This window comes from Scyliorhinus canicula, chromosome 8 (genome assembly GCF_902713615.1).
Source record: "Scyliorhinus canicula chromosome 8, sScyCan1.1, whole genome shotgun sequence".
Taxonomy (NCBI): Eukaryota; Metazoa; Chordata; class Chondrichthyes; order Carcharhiniformes; family Scyliorhinidae; genus Scyliorhinus; species Scyliorhinus canicula.
The window spans coordinates 155,046,110-155,064,819 of NC_052153.1; the positions used below are offsets into that span (position 1 = coordinate 155,046,110).

At 48.2% G+C, this 18,710-nt stretch overlaps 1 protein-coding gene across 3 annotated transcripts in view; it reads left to right on the forward strand.

Moving 5' to 3' along the window:
- The window catches only part of ankdd1b (ankyrin repeat and death domain containing 1B), a 152,799-nt gene that overhangs the window by 71,617 nt on the left and 62,472 nt on the right, over window positions 1-18,710 (forward strand). For all 3 annotated transcript variants that reach the window (XM_038805518.1, XM_038805517.1, XM_038805519.1), the window contains exon 14: window positions 1,468-1,599. In XM_038805518.1, the coding sequence (XP_038661446.1) occupies window positions 1,468-1,599 (132 nt within the window). The remainder of the gene's footprint in view (window positions 1-1,467; window positions 1,600-18,710) is intronic.

Consider the following 18,710-nt stretch of genomic DNA (forward strand, 5'->3'; position numbering starts at 1 on the left):
ACCTATTCTGCACATAGAACCATATAGAACAGTACAGCACAGAACAGGCCCTTCGGCCCTCGATGTTGTGCCGAGCAATGATCACCCTACTTAAACCCACGTAACCCGTATACCCGTAACCCAACAATCCCCCCATTAACCTTACACTACGGGCAATTTAGCATGGCCAATCCACCTAACCCGCACATCTTTGGACTGTGGGAGGAAACCGGAGCACCCGGAGGAAACCCACGTACACACGGGGAGGAAGTGCAGACTCCACACAGACAGTGACCCAGCCGGGAATCGAACCTGGGACCCTGGAGCTGTGAAGCATTGATGCTAACCACCATGCTACCGTGAGGCCCCATCTTTTGTGCTCCTCACACTTACCCAATTCTGTAAGCAAGACTGGTCCATGAAATTTGATGGTTCTTAGCATACTATAATTCAGGTAGGATGAGCAGACACGGGGAGAATGTGCAAACTCCTCACGGACAGTGACCCAGGGCCAGGATTCGAACCCGGGTCCTCAGCGCCGTAGGCAGCAATGCTAGCCACTGTGACACCGTGCTGCCCGGCCATCCAGTCCTGGGGTGTGACTTGAACCCAGAGCTTTTGGCTCAGAGGCAGAGACACTAGCCACTTATAGCACTGTATCCCAAACAAATCTCTCTTCACTCACTATAAAAAGTTTGTTTTATCATATTAAAATGTCCATTTGTAGTGTCTTTACACACAATAATTCTCTGTCCTAACTATTGATGTGCTCCTCACACTTACCCAATTCTGTAAGCAAGACTGGTCCATGAAATTTGATGGTTCTTAGCATACTATAATTCAGGTAGGATTAGCACCAATTCTTAGCCTTTAATACACGGTTAACTATAATACCGTGGAGGAAAATCCGCTGCTTTGTCTTTATCTCTAATTAATTGTGGAAGCTTATGTCCCATGAAGATATGTCTTATATTTTATCGTTATCTCATGCTTCTTCCTTTGAATGGAAATCTTTTTAATAATGTTTCCAGAGCTTTAGTGTGACAGAACAAAGACATTGGTCAATCTAGGCACTTGTTTGGCAGCATGTGATAAAATAACTGGGGTACGCTTCACTATGTTTTCCCTTTGGGGGGGGGGGGGGGGGGGGGGGGGGGGGGGTGGGAGTGATGTAGGCATTAACCTAGCCAACTTCTTGCTCATTCTTCAATTGTGCTTTGGTTGTAGAAAATATTTTTATTCATAAGTCTTCCTGTCTCATATTATTGGTAAATCAGTGTTGTGGCCCATGTTACGATTTTAAGATTTTAATTACCAAATATATTGGCTTGTGAAATCACATTGATGTTAATACGCTGATATAGCTTACTCACAAGGTAACAGTTGCATCTAAGTAGGTTGTGTAGGATTCAAGGCTTGCTTAAAGCTTACTCCTATTCAGACAGCTTATTGCAAATTGTTTACCAACGTTTCTTTCTGTTTGTTTAGGATCAAAGAGTTATAAGGAACATGGCCACAGGATGTTGCTAATCTGGTTACATGGAATCCTTTTAACTGGCAAGAACCCAGTGAAGGACTTGTACGAGGGACTAATTAATATTGAACAGAGGAACCTAGCTGGTAAGTGAAGAATTAAGAATTTTTCATTTTGAAAAGCCATAAGTGTCATACGAGACTCTTGCTTTTTTTAAAACAGATTCAATTCACTTTTGGTGTAATTTGCTTCTATCCACATTCATCTGACCAATTAAATTACACCACAGCCATTTTAATTTATAGGGTGCAGGCTACACCAATAATAATGTTCCCGGCCTCAGGGGATGGTCAGATAGGAGTGGTGGAGGGGGACTGGGGTTCGGGGGTGGGGGCGGAGAGGGGGGATGTGATGTTGGAGACTGAGCGTGGTCATGGGTGGCGAAGGAGGCTATCTTGGATGGGCCCTGTTTAGGGCAAAATTAAAGGCGGTAGGATTAGAAGGGGAGTGGAGGCGTGAGCATCCAGGAAGGTTCAGAACATGGAATGGGACTGAACGGGCCAGTGAAGAGGTCTCGGGCCTTTGCGCAGTTAAGGTGTTCGAAGGTGGGGTTGGTCTTTCTGCAGGAGATGCACCTCCAGGTGAAGGATCAGGTCAGATTGAGGAAGGGATAGGTGGCTCAGGTATTTCACCCAAGGTTTGATGCAAAGTCACAGGGGCTGGCAAAAGGATGGGGTTTGTAGGAGCCAGGGAAGTGTGAGACCGGGTGGGAGGTATTTGTTAGTGAGCGGGGTGTTGGAGGAGACGCTGGTTGTGCTAGTGAATGTTTATGCGCTGAATTGGGATGACTTGGGGTTTGTGAAGGGGTTGCTGGGAATGATTCCGAACCTGGACACATATCAGTTGATTATGGGGGTGATTTCAATTGCGCGCTGGAATCGAGGGTGGATAGATCGAGCCCTAAGTCAATGGGAAGATTGAGGATGGTGAAAGGGTTGGGATTTATGGAATGGATGGGAATGGTGGATCTGTGGAGGTTTAAGAATCTGGGGAGAGAGAGTACTCCTTCTCACATGTGTACAAGGTATTCTCCAAATTGGCTTTTTCGTAGTGAGTCGAGTGGTGTTGGTGGGGGCGGAGTACGCTGGAATCATGATCTCAGATCATGCATCACATTGGCTGGAGGTTAGACTTAGTTCGAGGCTGGATTCAGGGCTTTTGACGGACAAGCGGTTCTGTGAGAAGGTACAATCAATGATCAGAGGGGAAGGCCCTGGAGCCGGATGGCTACCCGGCGGAGCTCTGTAAAGAGTTTGTGACGGAGTTGGCACCTTATCTGCTGGGGTTGTTTAGCAGGGCACTGGAGAAAGGGGACCTTCCAGAGACACTGAGCCAGGCATCAATTATGCTAAGGGGAAGGACCTGTTGGCATGTGGGACATATATGCCCATTTCACTGTTAAACAGGGATGTGAAAGTGTTGGCCAAGTTAGTGGTGGGAGGATGGAGGGAAGCGTTCTGGGAGTCATCGCTGAGGACCAAACGGGTTTCCTAAAGGGCAGGCAGCTTTCCAGTAACATCAAGAGGCTTTTGAATGTAATTATGACCCTTTCAAAGGGGCAGGTACTGGAGGTGGTGGTCTCTATGGATGTGGAGAAGGCTTTCAATCGGGTGGAGTGGCGGTACCTGTTTGAGATCTTGGGAAGGTTCGGGTTTGGCACCTGTTGTATGTGGCCCCAGTGGTGAGTGTGTGGACAAATGGGATGAGTTCATGGAGTTTTGGGTTGCACAGGGGAATGAGGCAGGGGTGTCCGCTGTCGCCGTTGTTGTTCGCAATGGCGATAGAGCCCTTGGCAATGGCCTTAGTGGGTCAGTAGAATGGGAGGGGATTGTGAGGGGAAGTAGGGAACATTGGGTGTCGCTATACGTAGACGACCTGCTGCTATACGTATCATACCTGCTGGAGAGTGTGAGGTGAATTATGGATATACTGGAGCGGTTTGGGGCATTTTCGGATTATAAGTTGAATGTTGGAAAGAGTGAGGTTTCCGGTGAATGTTGCGGGTCAGGAAACCAGTTGGGGCATTGCCATTTAGGGCAGCCAGGGACAGGTTCAGATATCTGGAGGTTCCCTACAGGTGACGGGGGAATGGTTGGCGATGCACAAATGGAACATGACAACGTTGATGGAGGAGGTTAGGGGGGATTTTACATCTGACACTGGTGGGAGGGTCCAGCTGGTTAAAATGAACGTGCTGCCGAGGTTCCTGTTTGTATTCCAAACCATCCCGATCTTCACCCCAAAGGCCTCTTTCTGGAAACTGGATGCAGCGATTTCGGAGTTTATATGGGCGGGTAAGGTATGAGGGTGAAGAGGGCCCTGTTACAGAAGCAGACGCAGAAAGGGAGGTTGACGCGACCAAACCTGCTGCATTACTATTGGCCGGCGAATGTGGAGAAGGTGAGATAGCGGTGGGAAGGAGAGATGACAGAATGGGTCAGAATGGAGGAGGAGTCCTATAGGGGGTCCAGCCTGAGGGCCATGGTGACGGCGTCGCTTCCGCTGGCGCCTGGGAGATACGCGGTGAGCCCGGTGGTGCAGTCCACAATTAGGGTGGGAAACCAGTTGAGGAGGCACTTTAGGTTGGTGAGGATGTCGGCGCTGACACCGTTGTGTGGGAACCATGGGTGTAAGCCGGGGGGAGACAGATGACATGTATAGGAGGTGGAGAGAGAGGTGGGGCTGGTGAGGGTGAGGAATCTACACCAGGAGGAAAGGTTTGCAACTCTGGAAGAGCTGCAGGATAGGGTGGAGCTTCCGAAGGGAAGGGAGTTCTGGTATATGTAAGTGAGGGATTTTGCGTGGAAGGAATGGAGAAGGTTTGCCAAGCTGCCGAAGCCTTTGCTGCTCCCAGGCGTGCAAGGGGAAAGTAGGATTGGCGATATGGTTGGCTGGGGGAGCAGGGGGGAGTGCAGCTGGTGGGGATTAAAAATAAATGGGAGGAGCTGGGGGTTGGGAGATAGGATGAGGAATGTGGGGTGAGGCGATGCACAGGGAAAATTCTACCTCCTCGTGTGTGAGAGTGGGTTTGATTCAATTTAAGGTGGTGCAGAGGGTTCATGTGACTCGGGCCAGGATGGGTGGGTTCTTCCAGGGGGGGCAGACGTGTGTGAGAAGCGTGGGCGAGGACCAGCAAATCACGCACATATGTTCTGGGGCTGCAAGAAGTTGGAGAGGTACTGGGAGGGGGTATTCGGGTCACTATCGAAGATTGCGGGGGTAGAGGCCGGACCGGACCCAATTGTTGCGATTTTTGGGATGTCGGAAATGCCGGAGCTGATGTAGGGGAGGAGGGCTGATGTAGGGGAGGAGGGCTGATGTAGGGGAGGAGGGCTGATGTAGGGGAGGAGGGCTGATGTAGGGGAGGAGGGCTGATGTAGGGGAGGAGGGCTGATGTAGGAGAGGAGGGCTGATGTAGGGGAGGAGGGCTGATGTAGGGGAGGAGGGCTGATGTTGTGGCCCAGTGGAGGATATTGTTGGATTGGCGATTGACAATGACACCGGGGGTGGAGGCCTGGCTGAGGGACGTGCAAAGGGGACCTGTATGACTTCCTTCGCCTGGAAAAGATCAGTTCAAGTTAAAAGGATTAGTGGAGGCCTTTGAGACACAATGGGGATTGTTCATGACAATGTTTGAGGAATTGTTTGTCACGGAGGTGGGGGGGAGGAATTGGCTTTTTGGGCAAGTGTAAAGCAGATGTTTAGAATTGTGCCAATAAACGGAAAATAAGGTTTGATAGCCAGGGTTTACCACTGGCCTGAAGACATTTTTGCCAAATACGTTCAGTGCAAAGAGTTGGACAAGATAGGCCTTAAACAAAAACAATTGTGAAAAGGTTGAAAGCAGTGCTAGGAATAATAGTCTGAATGGCGTTAAAAACGGATTGCCACTTAATTGCCGGGCTGTTTGATTGTGTGAGGCAGCATTAACATTTCCATACGTACACTTTTCCTCATGAGTCACTGGACAGTGATCAGGACAATTTCTGCTCCTTAGTCTGGACAATGATCAGGACGATGGACTGGATTCTCCCCTGCCCGGCGGGGCGGGGGTCCCGGCGGGATGGGGTGGTGTGAACCACTCCGGTGTCGGGCCGCCCCAAAGGTGCAGATTTCTCCACACCTTTAGGGGCTAAGCCCTCACCTTGAAGGGCTAGGCCCGCGCCGGAGTGGTTCCCGTCCCGCCGGCTGGCGTGGAAGGCCTTTGGCGACACGCCAGCTGGGGCCGAAGGGACTTCGCCGACCAGCAGAAGTCCGCGCGTACGCGGGTGCGTCAGCGGCTGCTGACGTCATCCCCACGCATGCGCAGGGGAGGCGATCACTTCCACGTCGGCAATCGCGGAGCCTATGGCCGACGCGGAAGGAAAAGAGTGCTCCCATGGCACAGGCCCGCCCGTGGATCGGTGGGCCCCGATCGCGGGCCAGGCCACCGTGGGGGCACCCCCCGGGCCCAGATCGTCCCATGCTCCCCCCCCCAGGACCCCGGAGCCTGCCCGCGCCGCCAGTAAGGGAGGTGGTTTGATTCCCGCCGGCGGGACCGGCATTACAGCAGCGGGACTTCAGCCCATTGGGGGCTGGAGAATCGCCGGGCAGGGGCCCGCCGACCGGTGTGGCGTGATTACCGCCCCCGCCGGCGGGAATCAACGATATAGGTAAAAAACAGGATGAGGTCCTACAATCAGAATTAGGGAGTTAAGAGATAAGTTAAAAAGTAGGACCTCAAAGGTAGTAATCTCAGGATTGCTACCAGTGCCACGAAATAGTCAGAGTAGAAATTTGAGAATAGTCAGAATGAATACGTGGCTTGAGAGATGGTGCAGGAGGGAGGGGGTTCAGATTTTTGGGACATTGGAACCGGTTCTGGGGGCGGTGGGACCACTACAAATCGGATGGTCTACACCTGGGCAGGACTGGAACCAATGTCCTCGGAGGTGCTTTTGCTCACACTGTTGGGGAGGTTTTAAACTAATGTGGCAGGGGGATGGGAACCAGATTAGGATGTTAGAGGTCAGTAAAGAGGCAGCAACTAAAGCCAGTAAGGTACTGGATAATAAACTCAATGGGACTAAGGGGAAGAGTAGACAGGGAAAAGATGATGATCGCAAAGGGGCAGGTGGTCTGAGGTGCATTTGTTTCAATGCAGTTTTTTACCTATATCGTTGGTGCTTATATGCACCACGACAACTGGCTGTTCACCCTCCCCCTTCAGTATGTCCTGCAGCCGATCTGAGACATCCTTGACCCGTGCACCCGGGAGGCAACATACCATTCGGGAGTCTCGTTTTCGACCACAGAAACCGCCTGTCTACTCCCCTTACGATTGAATCCCCTATGACTATAGCCCTGCTAGTCTTTTTCCCGCCCTTCTGTGCAGCAGAGCCAGCCACGGTGCCATAAGCCTGGCTACTACTGCCTTCCCCTGGTGAGTCATCTCCCCCAACAGTATCCAAACGGTATACCTGTTTTGGAGGGAGATGACCGCAGGGGACACCTGCACTGCCTTCCTGCTCTTTCTCTGCCTTTTGGTCACCCATTCCCTGTCTCCCTCACCAATCCTAATCTGCGGTGTGACCAACTCACTGAACGTGCTATCCACGTTCACCCCAGAGGGTGGTAAATCTGTGAAATGTGGGAGTCTTTTAAGGAAAGGTTGATTAGAGTGCAGGACAGACATGTTCCTGTGAAAATGAGAGATAGAAATGGCAAGATTAGGGAACCATGGATGACGGGTGGAATTGTGAGACTAGCTAAGATGAAAAAGGAAGCATACATAAGATCGAGGCGACTCAAAACTGATGAAGCTTTGGAGGAATATCGGGAAAGTAGGACAAATCTCAAACGCGCAATAAAGAGGGCTAAAAGGGGTCATGAAATATCTTTGGCTAACAGGGTTAAGGAAAATCCCAAAGCCTTTTATTTGTATGTAAGGAGCAAGAGGGTAACTAGAGAAAGGATTGGCCCACTCAAAGACAAAAGAGGGAATTTATGCATGGAGTCAGAGGAAATGAGTGAGCTTCTTTTTTTTTTTTTTTAATAAATTTAGAGTACCCAATTCATTTTTCCAATTAAGGGGCAATTTAGCGTGGCCAATCCATCTAGCCTGCACCCCTTTGGGTTGTGGGGGCGAAACCCACGCAAACACGGGGAGAATGTGCAAACTCCACACAGACAGTGACCCAGAGCGGGGATCGAACCTGGGACCTTGGCGCCGTAAGGCCACAGTGCTAACCCACTGCGCCACCGTGCTGGGAGTGAGCTTCTTAATGAGTATTTTGCATTGGTATTCACCAAGGAGAGGGACATGATGGATGTTGAGGCTAGGGATGCATGTTTAAATACTCTCGGTCATGTCGGCATAAGGAAGGGGGAGGTTTTGGGTATTCTAAAAGGAATTAAGGTGGACAAGTCCCCAGGACCGGATGGGATCTATCCCAGGTTACTGAGGGAAGCGAGGGACGAAATAGCTGGGGCCTTAACAGATATCTTTGCAGCATCCTTGAGCATGGGTGAGGTCCCGGAGGACTGGAGAATTGCTAATGTTGTCCCTTGTTTAAGAAGGGTGGCAGGGATAATCCAGGGAATTATAGACCTGTGAGCTTGATGTCAGTGGTAGGCAAACTGTTGGAGAAGATACTGAGTGATAGGATCTATTCACATTTGGAAGAAAATAGACTTATCAGTGATAGGCAGCATGGTTTTGTGCAGGGAAGGTCATGTCTTACAAACATACTAGCTAGATGGATAAAGAACTGGCTGGGCAACAGGAGAGTAGTGGTGGAAGGGAGCGTCTCAAAATGGAGAAAGGTGACTTTGGTGTTCCACACGGATCCGTACTCGGACCACTGTTGTTTGTGATATACATAAATGATCTGGAAGAAGGTATAAGTGGTCTGATTAGCAAGTTTGCAGATGATACTAAGATTGGTGGAGTTGCAGATAGCGAGGTGGACTGTCAGAGAATACAACAAAATATAGATAGATTGGAGAGTTGGGCAGAGAAATGGCAGATGGAGTTCAATCCAGGCAAATGCGAGGTGATGCATTTTGGAAGATCAAACTCAAGAGCAGACTATATGGTCAATGGAAGAGTCCTGGGGAAAATTGATGTACAGAGAGATCTGGGAGTTCAGGTCCATTGTACCCTGAAGGTGGCAACGCAGGTCGATAGAGTGGTCAAGAAGGCATACAGCATGCTTGCCTTCATCGGATGGGGTATTGAGTACAACAGTCGGCAGGTCATGTTACAGTTGTATCGGACTTTGGTTAGGCCACATTTGGAATACTGCGTGCGGTTCTGGTCGCCACATTACCAGAAGGATGTGGATGCTTTAGAGAGGGTGCAGAGGAGGTTCACCAGGATGTTGCCTGGTATGGAGGGTGCTAGCTATGAAGAAAGGTTGAGTAGATTAGGATTGTTTTCGTTGGAAAGACGGAGGTTGAGGGGGGACCTGATTGAGGTCTACAAAATTATGAGAGGTATGGACAGGGTGGATAGCAACAAGCTTTTCCCAAGAGTGGGGGTGTCAATTACAAGGGGTCACGATTTCAAGGTGAGAGGGGGAAAGTTTAAGGGAGATGTGCGTGGAAACTATTTTACGCAGAGGGTGGTGGGTGCCTGGAATGCTTTGCCAGCGGAGGTGGTAGAGGCGGGCACGATAGCATCATTTAAGATGCATCTAGACAGATATATGAACAGGCGGGGAACAGAGGGAAGTAGATCCTTGGAAAATAGGAGACAGGTTTAGATAAAGGATCTGGATCGGTGCCGGCTGGGAGGGCCAAAGGGCCTGTTCCTGTGCTGTAATTTTCTTTGCTCTTTGTTCTTTGTTCTGGCTGAAGAAATTCCTCCTCATCTCTGTTTTAAAGGATCGTTCCTTTAGTCTGAGATTGTGTCCTCGGGTTCTAGTTTTTCCTACAAGTGGAAACATCCTCTACACGTCCACTCTATCCAGGCCTCGCAATATCCTGTCAGTTTCAATAAGATCCTCCCTCATTCTTCTAAACTCCAACGAGTACAGACCCAGAGTCCTCAACCATTCCTCATACGACAAGGTGTTCATTTCCCCATTTAGAAAATAGTCTATGCCTAAATTCCTCCTTCCAAAGTGCATAACCTCACAATTTTCCACATTGTATTTCATCTGCCACTTCATTGCCCACTTTCCTAGCTTGTCCACGTCCTTCTGCAGTCCCCCTCAATACTACCTGTCCCTTTACAGATCTTTGTATCATCTGCAAACTTAGCACCAGTACCTTCAGTTCCTTCTTCCTGATCATTAATGTATATTGTGAAAAGTGTGGTCCCAGCACAGACGCCTGGGACTCACCACTAGTCACCGGCTGCCATCCTGAAAAAGCCCACTTTATCCCCACTCTCTGCCTTCTGCCAGTCAGCCAATCCTCTATCCATGCCAGGATCTTCCCTTTAACACCATGAGCTCTTAACTTATTTAACAATCTCCTATGCGGCACCTTGTCAAAGGCCTTCTGGAAATCTAAATAAATCACGTCCACTGGTTCTCCTTCGTCTTTCTTCCTTGTTACCTCCTTAAAGAACTCTAACAGATTTGTCAGACATGACCTCCCCTTGACGAAGCCGTTGACTCAGTCCTATTTTACCATGCACTTCCAAGTGCTTTGCAATCTCATCTTTAATAATGGACTCTAAATCTTACCAATGATCGAAATCAGGCTAACTAGCCTAGAATTTCTTGTCTTTTGCCTCCCTCCCTTCTAAAACAGCAGTGTTTTAGCCACTTTCCAGTCCTCTGGGACTCTTCCTGCCTCCAGTGATTCCTGAAAGATCACCACCAATGCCTCCACAATCTCCTCAGCTATTTCTTTTAGAACCCTGGGATTAGTCCATCTAGCCCATCTTCAGACCTTTCAGTTTCCCCAGACCCTTCTCCTTAGTGATGGCCACTGCACTCACCTCTGCCCCTGGTTCTCCTGGAGCTCTGGCATCCCACTGGTGTCTTCCACCGTGAAGACTGATGCAAAGTAACTATTCAGTTCATCTGCCATTTCTTTGTTTCCGATTATTATTTCTCCAGCTACGTTTCCAGTGGTCCAATGTCTATTTTGCCTCTCTCTTACCTTTATTATATTGAAAAAACTCTTCCTATCTTCTTTTATATTACCAGCTAGCTTGCACTCATACTTCATTTTCTCTCTCTTTATTGCTTTTTTAGTTGTCCTCTGCTCACTTTTAAAGGCTTTCCAATCCTCTGGCTTCTCACTATTCCTCGCCACTTTGTATGCCTTTTCTTTATCCTTTATGCTGTCCTTGACATCCCTCGTCAGCCATGGATGCCTTGTCCTCCCCTTAGCATGTTTCCTCCTCCTTGGGGTGAATTTCTGCTGTGCCTCCCAAATAACCCCCAAAAACTCCTGCCATTGCTGTTCCACTGTCTTCCCTGCTAGTCTCCTTTTCCAATCAACTCTGGCCAGCTCCTCCCTCATGTCTTTGTAGTTACCCTGATTTAACTGTAATACCGTTACATCTTATTGCAGCTTATCCCTCTCAAACTGCGGGTAAATTCTATCATATTGTGGTCACTGCTCCCTAAGGTTCCTTCACCTTAAGTTCCCTAATCAAGTCTGCCTCATTACACATCACCAAATCCAGAATTGCCTGTTCTCTAGTGGGCTCTACCACAAGCTGCTCCAAAAAAAATATTTTTAAAAATTCCTTTTCTTGGGATCCACTATGAACCTGATTTTCCCAGTCCACCTGCATATTGATGTCCCCCATGATTATTGTGATATTGCCTTTTTAATATGCTTTCTCTATCTCCTGATTTATTTTCTGCCCCACATCCCGACTACAGCTAGGGGGCCTGTACATAACTCCCATCTGGGTCTTTTTACCTTTGCGATTCCTCAACTCTACCCACAGAGTTTCTGTGCCTTCTGATCCTATATCGCTCCTTGCTATTGATTTAACTTCATTCCTTACTAACAATGCAACCCCACCCCCTTTGCCCATCTGTCTGTCCTTTCGATAGGACACATATCCTTGGATATTTAGATCCCAGCCATGATCCCCTTGCAGCCATGTCTCTGTGATGTCCAAGACATCGTACTGGCCAATTTCAATGTGCGCAACAAGCTCATTTACCTTGTTCCGTATACTGTGCGCATTAAAGTACAACACCCTCAGTCCTGCATTGAACACCTCCCTTCTCACACTTGTAACCCTTTTTGCTCTGCCTGAGGGTGATGTTCTATTATGTTTGTTCTCTATTTCCCCTTCAGTTATGGCACCATCTAAGCTAATGCTCTTCCCACCCCGCTGCCATGCTAGTTTAAATCCTCCCGAGTGACACTAGCAAACCTCCCAGACAGGATATTTGTGCCCCATGAGTTTAGATGCAACCCGTCCTTCTTGTTACGTCCCACCTGCCCGTGAAGAGATCCCAATGGTCCAGAAATCTAAAACCCTCCCTCCTACACCACTGGTTTAGCTATGTGTTTAGCTGCAGAACCCTTCTATTTCTAGCCTCATTGGCACATGGCACAGAGAGTAATCCTGAGATTACAACCCTGGAGGTCCTGCTTTTTAGCTCACTGCCTAACTCCCTGAGCTCCTTCTGCAGGACCTCATCACTCTTCCTGCCTATATCATTAGTATCTATGTGTACTACCACCTCCTGGCTGTTCACCCTCCCCCTTCAGGATCTCCTGTGTTCGTTCAGAGACATCCTGGACCCTGGCACCAGGGAGGCAACACATCATCCTGAAATGTCTTTCACTTCCACAGAAGTGCCTATCTGTGCCCTTTACTATGGAGCCCCTTATAACTATCACTCTCCTGCACTTTACCCTCCCCTGCTGAGCAACAGAGCCAATTGTGGTGCCACTGTCAGGACTATTTCTACTCCTTTCCTGCTGAGAAATGAGAATTCCAATTAAAGCATAGAAGTCACCAAACAAGCCATGGGCTGGAGATGGAACCTGGTATCTTCCTGGTCTGTATGACTTAATTCTGTGCTGAGTATCGAGTACAGAAGGAGGCCTTTGGTCAGTTGTGTCACTGACAGTGCAAACTTTTCAGTTGGAGCTATTTATTCTCATCTCAAATACTTAAAAAAATTCTCCTTTAAGTTAGTTTAAATGATCTACTTCAGTGGTAAGAAATTAAATGGGCGAGATTTTCTGGCCTCCCTGTGGCGTGTTTTTGGCAGCCCGCCATTGGCTGGTGTGGGATCTTTTGTCCCGCCATTATCAATGAGTCAATGGGAATCAGGGGAACTCTCCGCTGGTCGGTGTCATACCTGGCACAAAGGTTGTGGTGGTTGGAGGTCAATCATCTCAACTCTAGGACATCACTGCAGGAGTTACTCAGGGTAATGTCCTAGGCCCATCCACCTTCAGCTACTTCATCAATCACCACCCTTCCAACATAAGGTCAGAAGTGGGGATGTTTGCGGATGACAGCACAATGTTCAGCATCATTCGCGACTCCTCAGATAATGAAGCAGTTCATGTCCAAATGCAGCAATATCCAGGCCTGGGCTGACAAGTGGCAAGTTACATTCACACCACAAAGGTGCCAGGCAATGACCATCTCCTACAAGAGATGGTCTCCCATCGCCCCTTGATATCTAATGACAGCACTGTGGCTTCACAACGCCAGGGCCACAGGTTCGATTCCCCGCTGGGTCACTGTCTGTGCAGAGTCTGCACGTTCTCCCCGTGTGTGCGTGGGTTTCCTCCGGGTGCTCCGGTTTCCTTCCACAGTCCAAAGATGTGCAGGTTAGGTGGATTGGCCATGATAAATTGCCCTTAGTGACTAAAAAGGGTAGGAGGGGTTATTGGGTTACGGGGATAGGGTGAAAGTGAGGGCTTAAGTGGGCAGACACGATGGGCCAAATGGCCTCCTTCTGCACTGTATATTCTATGTTCTATTACCATCACTGAATCCCCCACAGTCAACATCCTGGGGGTTACCATTGATCAGAAACTGAACAGGACTAGCAAATTAATACTGTGGCTACCAGAGCAGGTCAAAGGCTAGGAATCCTACGGCAAATAACTCACCTCCTGGCCCCAAAGTCTGTCCACCATCTACAAGGCACAAGTCAGGAATGTAATGGAATACTCTCCACTTGTCTGGATGAGTGCAGCTCCAACACTCAAGAAGCTCAACACCACCCAGGACAAACCAGCCCACTTAATTCCTCTACCTTCCACAAACATTCAAACCCTCCACCACCGCCAAACAGTGGCAGCCATGTGTACCATCTACAAGGTCCACTGCAGTAACTCACCAAGGGTCCTTAGACAGCACCTTCCAAACTCACTACCATCTAGAAGGACACGAGCAGCAGATATCTGGGAACCCCACCACCTGGAGGTCCCCCTCCAAGTCACTCACCATCCTGACTTGGAAATATATCGCCGCTCCTTCACTGTTGCTGGGTCAAGATCCTGGAGCCCCCTCCCTAACAGCACTATGGGTGTACCTACACCTCAACGATTGCAGCAGTTCAAGAAGGCAATTCACCACCACCTTCTGAAGTGCAAAGAGGGATGGGCAATAAATTCTGGCCTAACCAGCGACGCGTACATCCCATGAATGAATAAAAAAACATTTTTTAAATCAAGAGGAGTTCCCATTGATTCAACTCCACACTGCAGGAAACCTGCGGCAGGAGTGGTCCATTGGCTGGACCAGAAGATCCCACCGGAGTCAAGAGCTAGAAGATCTCGCCCTCCCCTGTTCTAATAACCCTCTGCACGAGGAAGAAGATTGTTCCACCTTGTTGGCTGTTCTAATGCTGACCCTGAGCCTGTGGTCCATGTTATTTACCAATTGTGCCATACCTTGGTGCCAGAAAAATTGTTTTAATATAATTTCGAATCAGAAATGAACTGGTAAAACTATCGACAGTAACTTTACAAGTGAATTAATATAATACCAAAACATTAACATCGCATCATAAAGAATGTGAACTCTGCTTCCACTGTGAACTATTTTTGTTATTTGTTCAATATTTAACGCAGTCATTGATAGTTGTGGGCCTTGAATAGCACTCCTTGTTCTGTAGATTATAATTTTCCGTAGCTTTGCAATTCATGTTTACATTCCAGTTTTTGGTGTGATCTTTGATGCCCATGTATGATAAGAATGTATTGTGGATAAACATAGTCATGGCAAGTGTTATCGTTATGGGTTGAGTAACACCACCCTTAAAATTTATGCTAGTTCCTAATTTGATTGTATTTTGAAGGGGGTTGTGAGGGTTGTTCAGTTCTTATCGCGCATGTTGAATCACTGTTGAATCACAGTATGATTCTAGTTCGTTTGTGAAAGTTAGCACTCAATCGTTCCCCCTACTCGGTGATACCTGTCAAGATAGACAGGTAAAACTGACTGATCAACCAGGTGTGTACTAACCTGTTGAGAATAGCATGGTGAAGACCTAGAAATGGGTTGCCTGCCGTGGTGGGAGGCACATTAGGTCAAAAACACGCTCTGGAAAATCTGTGAGGAATACGAAAGGAAGGATAATTAGTGAAAATGTCAAATGCTGTAAATACAGAGGTGGGTCAGTACACATTCAAACAAAGACAGTCTATAATATTTTGAGTACTGTGTGTGCTATCTGAAGAAGGCCCTCGAATGCAAAACATCAGATATATCGATCACAGAAGGATGGGTTCAATGACTTTCAAACTGGTGAGAAAACTCCTGGTCGCAAAGCTGATTAAAGACTGAGTTAAAGGACAAAATAATATAGACGTAGTTAGGAAAATGACAAAAACACGAGAGGCTCAAACAAGTCTTGAAAGTATGAAAATTGAGAAAATGAAAAATGGGTAAGACTGGTGCCCTATTTCTGAGATTAGCATACCGGATGCATGGTGTAATTTTCTGAAGTCAATCTTAAGCTCTACAAACGCACATTAATCATAACACTGGCAACAGTAGATAAAATACAAAGCAAATAATTACACATTTCAGAACAATGGTGGTGTTTCTCTGCAACTTCTCCAGGTGGTAATAATAATGGAAACACAAAGAAACACATTTATATAGCACCTATAATGACCATCGGACATTTCAAAACATTTACAGCCAATGAAGTGCTTTTTTGAAATTTGGTCACTGTTGTAGTGTCGGAAATGAAGCAGCCAATTTGGACACATCAAGTTCCTACAAACAGAACTAATCTGTTTTTGTGATGTTTGATGTGTTATCTGAGTTGGTTTAACACTGACTGCAACTGGATGCAGTGAGACTCGAATCAGGTTTCCGACACAGGAGATGGTCCAACACTGTTTTATTGAACTTGCTTCTTGCTGTACATAATCTGCTGTGGGGTGACACTCTATTAATCTAAGCTGATAACCTCAGACTGGCTTGATCAGACTAGCTCTCTGTCACATGGAGAAGGTGCTCATGGCCCTGTGCACTCTAACTATCTCTGTAGCTGTATCCAGTGAGACGAGGTAGAGTCTTAATGCCTCGTGTGTTTTATAGTGGTAGTGTCCTGTCTGGTGATTGGTTGTTCTGTGTCATGTGTATTCATTGGTTATCCTGTGTGTCAATCACTGCCTGTCTGCATCTTATTATATCCATGAGTGGATATTATGACAATGTTGATTGAGGGATAAATAGTGGCCAGGATAACACATGAAATCTTTTATATCCACTGAGGGCTGACCAGGCCTCAGTTTAGCAGCTCATCCAAAGGAAACACCTTCAACAATGCAGCACTCCTCAGCACTGAACTCATTACAGCCTTAATTTTTGTTCTCAACTCCTGGAGAGGAATTTGAACTCACAACCTTCTGACTCAGTGTCATAGTCATAGAGTTTAACATCACAGATCGAGGCTCTTTGGCCCATTGTGTCTGCGCATTTAATGTGCTCATCTAAATGGTTCTTAAATGTGGTGAGTGTTCATGCCTCTACCATCCTTCCAGGCAGTCAGTTCCAGATTCTAACCATCCTCTGGGTGAAAAGGTTTTACCTCAAAACCCCGCTAAATCTCCTGCGTATTACCTTAAAGCTATGGTTATTGACCCCCCCCCCCCCCAAACTAAGGGGAAAAGTTTCTTCCTATCTAGCCTATGTCCTTCATAATTTTGTATACCTCAATCAGGTCCCCACTCAGCCTTATCTGGTCTAAGGCAAACAACCTCAGCCGAACCAGCCTCTCCTCAAAGCTGAAATACTCCATCCCAGGCAACATCCTGGTGAATCTCCTCTACGTCCTTTCTACTGCAGTCACATCCATCCTTTTTAAAATAAATTTAGAGTAGCCAATTATTTTTTTCCAATTAAGGGGCAATTTAGCTTGGCCAATCTACCTAACCTGCACATCTTTGGGTTGTGGGGGTGAAACCCACGCAGACACGGGGAGAATATGCAAACTCCTCATGGACAGTGACCCAGAGATGGGATTCAAACCGGTCCTCAGCGCCGCAGTCCCAATGCTAACCACTGCGCCACATGCCGCCCCAGCAATCACATCCTTCCTATAGTGTGGCAACCAGAACAGCTGTGGTCGAAGGAGTGTCTTATACAGCTCTATCATAACCTCCTCGCTCTTATATTCTATGCCTCGTCTAATAAAGGCAAGTATCCCAAACAGCTTCATAACCACCTTATCTACCTGTCCTGCTGCCTTCAGGGATCTTTGGATACGCACTCCAAGGTCCCTTGGTCTTCTGTACTTCCTAGCTTCTTACCATTCATTGTGTATTGCTTTGCCTTGTTAGTCCTCCCAAAATACATCACGTCACACTTTTCAGGGTTAAATTCCATTTGCCACTGTTCTGCCCATCTGACCAGCCCGTCGATCTCACCCTGTAATCTAAGGCATTCATCCTAACTATTTACCACACCGCCAATCTTCGTGTCATTTGTGAACTAACTGATCGTACCTCCACTGATGCACTATCAATTACGACGAGACGAGAGTAGAATGTAATCGAGGTTTTATTACACAGAGATGTGTGGCCTCCTCCAGCAGCTGACAAAATGGCTGCTGTGCAGGGAGCACACATATTTATACTCCGCCTACTGGGCAGAGCCAGCGGGCAGGGATCTACCCCGTACCTGTAGTACAGGAGCCTTACCGTAAAACCCATATATATACAGTATAATACATCAGTGGTGACTACCACATTCACCCCCTGTTAAAAATGAGTCCAGCGGGGGAGGTGGAGAACTATGTACAGAAAAGTTGCTTTTAAAGTCACAGAGAATATTACACATTTAGGTGGTCCGGTGCCGGTCGAGAGCGCCGCAGTGCTGGTGGTGACTCCGGCAGCGGCTTGGTCTTCGGTGACTCCGGGAGCTTGTCGAAATCCTCTTCATCCCGGGTGGGAGCAAGGGGAGGACGGATTGTCCTGGAGCTTGGGCTGCGGTGGGGTGTGCTGGGGGAAGGGAGGGTGGCGCCGGGGCGGGGTGGTTTATGGAACCAGGTGGTGCCAGGTCCCTGAGGGAGACTGTGTCTTGACGGCCGTTGAGGTACGCTACGTAAGCGTACTCCGGGTTGGCGTGGAATAGCTGTACACTCTCAACCAACGGGTCCGCCTTGGGGAGTTGCATGTGTCTACGGAGGACAACGGGTCCTGGAGCTGCCAGCTACGTTGGGAGCGAAACCCCGGAGGTGGACTTCCTGGGGAAGCCAAAGAGACATTCATGGGGGGTTTCGTTAGACGCGGTACACAGGAGTACAAAATCCCTCACCTGCAAGTATGACCCACAGGCCTCCGGGTCTTTATCCCGTTTCAGAATGGGCGAGATGGTGGCCTGCGACATCGTCGGGGGTAAAGTCCCTCTGTCTCCTGCCTCGTTAAAGACCCCGACCAGCACCGTCTCCACTAACCCGGCAAATGTTTTGTAAAACTTCATCGAATACCCGTCCGGCCCCGGGGCTTTACCCGGCCGCATGACCTTCAGGCCCCCAATACCTCTTCGATCCTGACCAGGGCCCCCAGTCCGTCCACCAACCCCTCCCCACTCCTGGGAAGGTCAGTCCGTCCAGGAATCGTCTCAGTTCCCCCACCGGGTGGTTCCGAAGTGTACAGCTTCCTATAAAAGTCCCTAAAGACCTTTATCAGCCCTGCCGGGTCACCCACTAGATTGCCTTCCCCATCCACTACCCTCCCTATTTCCCTAGCCGCTTCCCTCTTCCTCAGTTGCTGCGCAAGCATTCTACTGGCCTTCTCCCCATAC